Here is a 10,805-nt window from a genome sequence, read left to right as displayed (position 1 = left end):
ATTAGGAGGACGGTAAATAGCACAAATGTTCGCAGTGTAGTTAGAAGGGGTGGTTATTGTAAATAATATATTTTCGAAGTAGGTTGTTCTAATATTTTTTATGCTACATTTGTTTTTATTACGTACATAAACGATAATGCCACCGCCCCTTCTTGACTTTCTTAGAGCTGTGAACATTTGATAGCCATTTATATGATAAAGGCAACTTATTTTATCAGATATATTAGCTTCGGTGAGGATAACTACGTCAATACATTTATTCGAAGTAAGTATACACTGTTCTAGCGTGGCGAAGTTTTTTATAAGAGATCTAATGTTGAAATGTACACACAATAAGTTTATATTAATATTAGAGATATTATTTAAAAAGTCGTTAATATTTATACAGTCCGATAATTCGTAAATTTCGTCTAGTGAACTGTCCATATTAAAACGCAGGTATATAACGCAGGTATCAAATAATGCCTTACGTTTTGTTCTTTAGTAGGGCGTTTACATCCGCCATGGTTCGTAAAATATAGGTTTTTGAACCGTCGTCTTTGCGTGCCTTTACGAATCCTTTTTTAAACCATACGTACTTGAATTTCTGGTTAATCTTTAGTTCTTGCTTAGCCTTCCACAGTAAGGTCTTGTTGGTTTTCGTCATTGCTTCACTGATGTAAACTATATCCTTATTATTTTTCTCGGAGGGGCAAAGGTCCACTACCATAGTTTTGATGCTTTTAGCAGCCGTAATCCATTGTTCTTGAGTACTTTCGTCTTGTAATTCCACTCTAATGTTCGGCGGTTGTTCTTTCTTCCCTTGGAGTCTTCGTGAGCTTTTTATACCTCCAATGGGTAGTTGGAGTTTCAGGGCCACCTTTTCCAATATTTTACTGTCCGCTTCTGTGCTCTGGTATGGTACATTTGCAATTTCCACTGAATTTATAAGCTTTTCTTGCTCGATTTCTTGTAATCGTTGCTCGAGGGCTCCGATACGAGTTTCTAGGTTATTATTTTTATTCGTTAGCTCCACATTCTTCCTTTCGAGTGCTTTAATAGTTTGTTTGAATGCGTCCATACACTCCACGACTTCGTCTAGCTTTCCACTATGAAACTGCAATGCCTCATTAAGTTCACGCATCTCACTTTTAATCGCCTTTTCAATTTCCTTGGAAATGTTGCTCAACAGCTTCTTTGCGTCGATTTGAACAGGTGTGTTGTCGTCTTCGTCGTCTTCTTCCGGAATAATGATTGATGAATTGCGTCTTGGTGATTCCCGCTGGCATTCAAGGCAAGTCCACTCTAAGCTGGTGGCCGCTTTGAGGGCGGCGATTTGCTTACCAGTCAGACCACTGCATCTGGTGTTAAGATGCACAACTATGTCACACTTACTGCATTCTAATCCCGGTAGTGATTTTGTAACCGTTCTTTTACACACATCACACTTAGACTGCATTGTAGTTAGGTACTAAGTAGGTACTATGAGAAATATGTATGTGATCGCTTAACGAGCGTGCGTGCGTTACGTGCGACCGTTAGTCGACGACTGACTTAAACTAAACTTAACCCAGTTAAATAAACTTAACCCAGTATTTTTAAATCATCTAATGCTTTCACTGCACTGGTTCTGAATCAGCGAGAAAGATCAGCAACAAATTTGCATAAGGGGCATGAGACGGGCCTGCCCGCGAAATTCAAATTTAATTTGGTTTGTCGCAATTTGTAAACTAATACGACAACGTAGGCTTATGGCATTTTAATTGTGACAATGGCAGTATATCCTCACAGGTTTACATAAAAATCTTTACTAGAAAAGGTCCAGTTTAAGAAATTAGTTCTAGTTAGCGTAGACTAATTTGTGAGAATAGTCGATACTAGAGCTAGTTTCTTAAACTGGACCCTTTCAAGTAAAGGTTTTTATACAAACCTGTGAGGATGATACTGCCATTGTCGCAATTAAAATACCATAAGCCTAAGTTGTCGTATTAGTTTACAAATTGTGAAAAACCAAATTAAATTTGAATTTCGCGGGCAGGCCGGGCTCATGACCCTTAACACGTGGAGCGATGAATCCTATGTAAAAGCTAAGGGAGCTAGTTCCAGTTGGAGATGAGTCGGAACATAAATTATGTATTCAAGATATAAAATGGCGAATGGTGGAGATTCCACAGATCCAGCGTGTTTTAATGGCGCTACGAAGGAACGGGCACTGAAAGCTACAACGCGACATACTGGTGGTAGAAATGTACAACAATTTTTATTAAATACGGGTACATATTATACAGGCTGTTACCAGAACGTTAGCAAGAACTTCGCATTATTATTATACTACCTTAACACATTAATCTAGTGCCAGTAACCACTTGCCTTATGTTGCAGTTTTAGTGCTTTAGTATTTTTCAAACCAGCATTCTCTAGCGTGCAAAACTTGTGCCCCACCTACGACGCGGCGTTGATTTCGAATGACATATTTACGGAACTTTCGTTGACCTCTAGCGTCAGTCAGATGTTTGAATTGCAATATATTGTGACCTTTTAAAAATACAGGATTTTTAATTTTTTTTTATAGGTTTTTTTATGGTTTCTTATCAGTTTATCAATACTAATATCACTTGCTTTCGTTTTTGCTAGCGTTCTGATTACACCTCTATAATAGTACAAGCTTATGACCACGACTTCGTCCACGTGGACCACACAAATTTCAAACACCTATTTTACTATTTTTTATTTTACTGCTTTTATTTTTTATTCGGGAGGTCGCGGATTCGATCCCGGACTAATTCGAAAATTAAATTTCACTTGCTTTACGGCGAGGGAACTCCTCGTGAGGAAACCTGCATGCCTGAGCGTTCTCAAAGTTGCGTAATCTTCCTAATATTTTCAAAGGTGCGTTAAGTTTGCCCATCCGCACTTGCCAGTGTGGTGGACTTTCGCCAAAAATCTTTCATTCTGAGTGGTTATTCCTGTATATCGTTTGACCAAGGTGGGGGTACCTTGTCAGGGTTGCATTGTAAAGGTTACGGTGCACAGCCGATTAAAATACTAATAGACAGTTTATTAAATTAAACACCTCAAGTCGTGCAAACTATAGTGATTTTAATACAAATGAGTCAGTTGCAATAAAACAATGATGTATGTGACATATAAATTGAGAACAGTCATTGGAAAAGTCGCGTCCATGGGAATGATTCCGAGCACTCTGAACTTAAATGGGCGAGCTTCGATGTAATTGATCAGCTTCTGAATATCTTGCACTTTTTGTGGATCTGAAAAATGTGTACTTTATTATATAAATTAATAACGATGGATTGACACCGAATTAGCAGATGCACGTGCGAAATATCTTCGAAGGAACGATGCTATAGATCGTGCAAAGTGAAAGCGACTTAGAGACGAACGGTAGGAAAAAGAAGTTGGTATAGATTAAAAATTCTACTTTTTGGTAAATGAGATAAATAGGTACATATTGCTGGGATCTACAATTTAGTAAAAAAATAAATATAATGCTACATAACAGTAGATGTTATGTAGCATTATATTTATTTTTTAGTACATTACATTCCAGACCGGAAATAAAGCGATTACTGGCCGAGTAATATTCGCTGGCGCCTCATCCTTTAAAAATCACTTGAAAAATCCACGGCTTCGCCTCGGCCTTCCAATGTTCCTCGGCCAGTAATATTAGCCAATGATTTCGTGGCAAATCAAAAGAAAAGTTGATTTAGTAAAATGAAGCAAAAGTTCAGAATGAGATAACATCAATTCAGATCTTCAAACATCAGATACTTATGATCTGTGTGCTATAAACATAATATACTTAAGTGAACCTGAAAAGCACCAAACCAAACTAACCAAAAAGATGCTTATTCTTAACTATACAAACCATTTGTTTCAAGAATCATGTTATGTAAATTAATTTTGATATTATTAACTTCACTTGATATAGAGCCGGCTATCACTGCTGGCGCAAAAATTATGACACATGTAAAGAAAACCGCAAAAATTTCTGAGGAATACCCGACGGGATTTTTCTGTAAACATAAAATAATATTGTCAATAACTTTTGGACAAAGTCCCAAGGAAAAATGACCCAATCTTCAAAACATTAATTGTTAAGAAAAGCCACAATTTAAAATTATTTGTATTTGTACTTACCAATTGAATTGTAATCTCTTTTATTATTTGATAAATAACTGCCATTAAAGTAGGAATTTCAAAAAATAGTGTTACGATAAACTGAAAATAAAATGAATAAATTACTTACTCATCATTGTTTTATTTGAAATTTTATATCCAAACCTTTTGTTATTTTATAAATTAGTTAGTCACCGTAGGTTCAAATGCTTTTTTGACTATTTCAGTTGAATCAATCAGAGATTTATATACATGTTGAATATATATTGGTTTACAATTTCTTCTTTCGATAACTTTTCTTAAAACAGTTAGTCGACTACGGGCAGAGTAGAATATGAAGAAAAGCATCACAAAGGGTAAGTCAAGCGCAGAGAATGGTATGAAATATATATAGGCAACCCAATCAGGTTTAATACATTCGTCATAAAATTGTGCGCCTGAACAATAAGTGATATTTGCTATAACTTTGTATATCACTGATGCAACATAATATATTATTAGCTTGATGTCTATACGGTAACAATTACTGTCAGCGCCAAGTTTTATGTCAATAGAGTTTAACTTCTCAAGGAATGTCCAAAACGTTTTATTCTGCGGTATGCATAGAAGTACTAACACATGAGCGTAATACTGAATTACATATTTCGAATAAAAGATAATATATACGTAATACATTTCTAACTTATATGCTATAATGTAGAAACTGGTTACAACAAATGATGCAACTGCTAAAAAACAGAATTTTATGGATATTTTTTGTTGAAACGATTTGTATTTAATTATTCCAAAATCCATTGAAAACAAAACTAAAGCAATGAAGAAGAATATTTTTAGGAGTTTAGATAATGGTTTAGGTTCCAGATGGTGGTCTTTCTTTCTGGATGCAGACTCTACTTCAATCATCATGCTGTTTTTATTCAATGATTCAGATATAGGGGAACTTCACTAAACTAAAAGAACGTGCTGCGCCTACAAAGAACGTTTTATAATTATGAAAATTGGATTGAAATAATTTTGAAGATCTGAAATTCATTATTTTTGAACACGTTTTAATCACTTAGCACTTAAGTGATTAAAACTTACCTATTTGATGGTAGGTAGATAAAGGTTACCATCTATAAAGGCAGACAGTCAAGGATTTCTGGTTTTAAATATTTTATTTGTTATTAACCATATAGTTTAGGTATATAGTGTTTACTTTATAACTTTAATATAATGTATGTATATGTAAGGATAAGAAGTCTAGAAACTTATTCGGTTTTAGGGTTCCTTCATAACGAGTCCCTCACTAAGAAAGGATTTCAGTAATTCCACCAGGGAAAAGTTTGAGACAATCTTCCTACTAGCTAGTAAGAAATAAACTTTAAATCAGTTATTTAAAGTAGGTGCTGTTGTACTCCTTTTGATGCAAAAAATTATGTATGAGAACTCAAAGGTATCTTATAATATATGGAATCATAAAAAAAATGTATTTGAGGTTTAATATTAAAGATATAACGAAAATGAAGTCTGAACTTTCAAAATGCAATTATCTTGGAATATTGTCTTTGTTGGTTAAACCCTTTTTACACGTACCCCTGCAACTGTGAAAGAGTATTTGCTTGTTGGTTTTCGCAACGAAGCAAGGATCGACGTGATTTTTTTGCATGAATTAGTTAAAGACGCTAAGCTACTTTTTTAGGGTTTCGTACCTCAAAAGGAAAACAGAACACTGTCTGTCTGTTCATCTGTCCGTCTGTCGTGTCTGTCAAGAAAACCTGTAGGGTACTTCTCGTTGACCTAGAATCATGAAATTTGGCTGGTAGGTAAGCCTTATAGCACAAGTAATGGGAAAAATACGAAAACCGTGAATTTGTGGCTTATTAAATGTGGTTTTGTGAATTTTCAAAGTACATTCTTAGCGGATGTCTACGTCATAACAGGTATTCGCATGCCAATTTTCAGCCCGATCCGTCCAGCAGTTTGAGCTGTGCGTTGATAGATCAGTCAGTCAGTCACCTCTTTCATTTATATATTTAGATTATAGATTATGGGTGCTTTGTTGATATTTTTTTAAGATTTTAAAAGTATTTACTTAAGTTTTATTTTACGAGCTATTTACTTAAGATTTTAAAAGTAGTGATAGTGTAGTGGTTTAGACGTCCGCCTCCTATTCGGGAAGTCGCGGGTTCAATTCCGGACTAATTCAAAAATTAAATATCGCTTGCTTTAACGGTGAGGGAAATCCTCGTGAGGAAACCTGCATGCCTGAGAGTTCTCAAAGTTGCGTAATCTTTATAATGTTTTCAAAGATGTGTGAAGATGCCCATCCGCACTTGCCAGCGTGGTGGACTTTGGCCAAAAACCTTACATTCTGAGAGGTCATTCATGTATATCGTATGACCAAGGTGAGGGTATCTTGTTGATACAAGATACCCTCACCTTGCAAGGGTTGCGTTGTAAAGGTTATGGTGCACAGCCGATTAAAATACTTAGATGGTTTATTAAATTAAACACCTCAAGTCGTGCAAACTATAGTGATTTTAATACAAATGAGTCAGTTGCAATAAAACAATGATGTATGTGACATATAAATTGAGAACAGTCATTGGAAAAGTCGCGTCCATGGGAATGATTCCGAGCACTCTGAACTTAAATGGGCGAGCTTGAATGTAATTGATCAGCTTCTGAATATCTTGCACTTTTTGTGGATCTGAAAAATGTGTACTTTATTAATAGATGGATTGACATCGCATTAGCAGATGCACGTGCGAACGATCTTCAAAGGGACAATGCTATAGATCGTGCAAAGTGAAAGCGACTCAGAGACAAACGATAGGAAAAAGAAATTGGTATAAATTACAAATTCGACTTTTTGCTAAATGAGAAAATACATATTGTTGGCCTCTACAATTTAGTAGTAAAAATAAATATAATGGTACAGTAGTAGTATTACAGTCCAGGCCTGAAATAAAGCGATTACTGGCCGTATAATATTCGGCTGGCGCCTCATCCTTTCAAAATCACTTGAAAAGTCCTCGGCTTCGCCTCGACCTTCCAATGTTCCTCGGACAGTAGTCACTCTATTTCAGGCCTGGACTGTTATTTACTATTAATCGTTAAAAGTTCAAAAAATTACTGAGACATATGTACACAGAGAAAATACATAATTTAGAAAGCCAATCATTAGCCAATGATTTCATGGCTAATCAAGCGAAAAATTGATTTAGTATAATGAAGCAAAAGTTCAGAATGAGATAACATCAATTCAGATCTTCTTCAAAGATCATATACTTATGATCTGTGTGCTATAAACATAATATAAGTGAACCTGAAAGGCAATAAAAAAGATGCTTTTTCTGAATTATACAAACCATTTGTTTCAAGAATCATGTTATGTAAATCAATTTTGATATTATTAACTTCACTTGATATAGAGCCGGCTATCACTGCTGGCGCAAAAATTATGACACATGTAAAGAAAACCGCAAAAATTTCCGTCAAATACCCGATAGGATTTTTCTGTAAACATAAAACAATATTATCAATCACTTTTGGATTAAAGTCCCAAAGAAAAATGACCCAAAGCCACAATTTAAAATTATTTGTATTTGTACTTACCAATTGAATTGTAATCTCTTTTATTGTTTGATAAATAACTACCATTATAGTAGGAACTTCAAAAAATAGTGTTACGATAAACTGGAAAAAAAAAACAAAAATTACTTACTCATCATTGTTTTAATTTAATTTTTATCTAAACATTTTATTATTTTATAAATTAGGTAGTTATTTACCGTAGGTTCAAATGCTTTTTTAACAATTTCGGTTGAATCAATCAGAGATTTATATATATGTTGAATATATATTGGTTTAAAATTTCTTCTTTCGATAACTTTTCTTAAAACAGTTAGTCGACTACGGGCAGAGTAGAATATGAAGAAAAGCACAACAGGGGGAAAGTCAATCGCAGAGAATGGTGTGAAATATATATTTGAAACCCAATCAGGTTTTATACATTCGTCATAAAATTGTGGGCCTGAACAATAAGTGATATTTGCTATAACTTTGTATATCATTGTTGCAACATAATATGTTAGTAGCTTGATGTCTATACGATAAGAATTACTGTCAGCACCAAGTTTTACGTCAATAGAGTTTAAGTTCTCAAGGAATGTGCAAAATGTTTTATTCTGCGGCATGCATAGAAGTATTAACACATGAGCGTAATACAGAATTACATATTTCGAATAATAGATAATATATACGTAATATATTTTTAACTTATATGCTAAAATGTAGAAACTGGTTGCTACAAATGATGCAACTGATAAAATGCACAATTTTATAGATATTTTCTGTTGAAACGATTTGTATTTAATTATTCCAAAATCCATTGAAAACAAAACTAAAGCAACGAAGAATACTATTTTTAATAGTTTAGATATTGGTTTAGGTTCCAGATGGTGGTCTTTCTTTCTGGATGCAGATTCTATTTCAACCATCATGCTGGTTTTATTCAATGATTCAGATATGGGGGAACTTCACTCAACTAAAAGAACGTGCTGCGCCTACAAAGAGCTCTTTGTAATTATGAAAATTAGATTCAAATAATTTTGAAGACCTGAAATTCATTAGATTTGATAACATTTTAATCACTTAGCACTTAAGTGATGAAAACTTATTTATTTGATGGTAGGTAGCTAAATGTTACTATTTATAAAGATTAATTTCTTAGATATTTTAAATATTTCACTTGTTACTTACCTATAGTGATTACTTTGTAACTATAATATGAATATGTAAGGATAAGAAGTCTAGAAACTTCTTATTTGGTTTTCAGGGTTCCTTTATAACGAAAACCTCCACTCAGAAAGGATTTTAGAAATTCCACCAGATAAAAGTTTGGGACGATTTACTAGCTAGTAAGAAATAAAACTCAAAATCATTTGTGCAAAGTGTACCTACTTTGCACAAATGATTTTGAGTTTTATTTCTATTTATTTTTATTGTAACATTATACATATAGGTAAGGCATATTGGCATTTTTTATTTTAAAATGCCTTACTTTTTAAGGTTTCGTACTTCAAAAGGAAAAACGGAACCCTTATAGCATCACTTTGTTGTCTGTCTGTTTGTTCGTCTGTCCGTCTGTCGTGTCTGTCAAGAAAACCTATAGAGTACTTCCCGTTCACCTAGAATCATAAAATTTTACAGGTAGGTTTGACAGGTTATAGCACAAGTAAATGAAAAATTCGAAAACCATGAATTTTTAGTTATATCACAAAAAAATATGTTTCAATTTTCAAAGTAAGATAGCTATATCAAGTGGGGTATCATATGAAAGGGGTTGTGCTTGATGTTTTTGATTTATCGTACAAAATGTCGGAAAAAATACCCGAGTACGGAACCCTCGGTGCGCGAGTCTGACTCGCAGTTGGCCAGTTTTTTAAAATTGATTTTTAATGAAACGAGTACGTATTTTTCCGAAAAACACCAAATCAATCAATAACTCAAAAACAGGCCCTTTTTGCCCCATAGGTATTTAGAGGTCATTTGATAGCATTTGACCTCTACAACTTCTCAAAGAGAAGGTAACGTTTTACTGGACGTCATGGATCTATCAATATCATACGTATTATTTCCCAGCTTCAAAAGGTTTCTGTTTTTAAATCAATACTCCATACTAATATAATAAATGCAAAAGTGTGTCTGTCTGTCTGTTTGCTAACATTTCACGGCTCAACCATTCAACCGAATTTGACGAAATTTGGTACAGAGATAGCTTGCATCCCGGGGAAGGACAAAGCCTTTTCATCAAAGAGTTCCAACGGCATTTTAAAAACCTAAATCCACGCGGACGAAGTCGAAGGGATCATCTGCTAATATATAATACAAAAAAATTAAAAAAAAAAATCGGGTTTCTGAGGATTTCCGAAGATTGGCTGTTTTACGGCTTCATTGACTCCACTAACCCCATTACTTATGAGACCACCCGACCACCTGAACGACATGTCTCGGATCCATATTTATGACATCACTGGCAACTCACTGTTCAAAGACTTTGGTCCTCAAGCACTGGAAAAAAAATTCACAAAAAAAAATCCGCAATCAATTTTGGACTTGCCTTTACACCAGTTTAAAAAATCAATTAAAACTATGCTCCTGAGAAAAGCATATTACACTATCGAAGATTATGTCAATGATAAACGAGCGTGGATTTGACCTGCAGCTCGCTCCAGCAATGCACGGGACTTTAATTATATGCATACATGGCATAATATTGTATATCAAATCTTTGAAAAGAGCAACCGTCGAGTTTCTTGTTGGTTCTTCTCGGTAAGAAAGATATTCCGAACCAGTGGTAGATGCTCTTGACGATTCAAAAGTACTTGTAAAAGCATAATTGAATAAAAATATTTTGAATTTTAATTTGAGGAATTTCGGACGAGAATACATCTCGAAGCTGGGTCAGCAGTTCAAAATATTTTGAGGCAATGGTTTTGGTACTACTGCAAAACAATATGCTATAACATAATGTTTTGCCATCGTTTTGTAATAAAAGCTCGTCGACTTATTAGACAGTGTGTCACAGTGTCAGTGACATATTCACTGAGAGTTATAGTGCTCATGAATTTTTCATCTTTACGAAAATCTGATTGGCTCCCACGGGTGTAAGAGAACTTTATACTAAGATATGCTTCCAGGAG

The 10,805-nt window shown here is 34.4% G+C and overlaps 1 protein-coding gene across 1 annotated transcript; it reads right to left on the bottom strand.

Moving 5' to 3' along the window:
• Positions 1-398: 398 nt before the first annotated feature.
• On the bottom strand, positions 399-1,353 carry LOC123876786. The gene has a single exon (XM_045923137.1). The coding sequence runs from the start codon at positions 1,121-1,123 to the stop codon at positions 467-469; it is 657 nt and encodes a 218-aa protein (XP_045779093.1). The 5' UTR covers positions 1,124-1,353; the 3' UTR covers positions 399-466.
• Between the last annotated feature and the right edge of the window lie 9,452 nt (positions 1,354-10,805).

This window comes from Maniola jurtina, chromosome 22 (assembly GCF_905333055.1).
Source record: "Maniola jurtina chromosome 22, ilManJurt1.1, whole genome shotgun sequence".
Lineage (NCBI taxonomy): Eukaryota > Metazoa > Arthropoda > Insecta > Lepidoptera > Nymphalidae > Maniola > Maniola jurtina.
The sequence above is the reverse complement of the archived record's forward strand: the minus strand, read 5'-3'. Positions and strand labels throughout refer to the sequence as shown.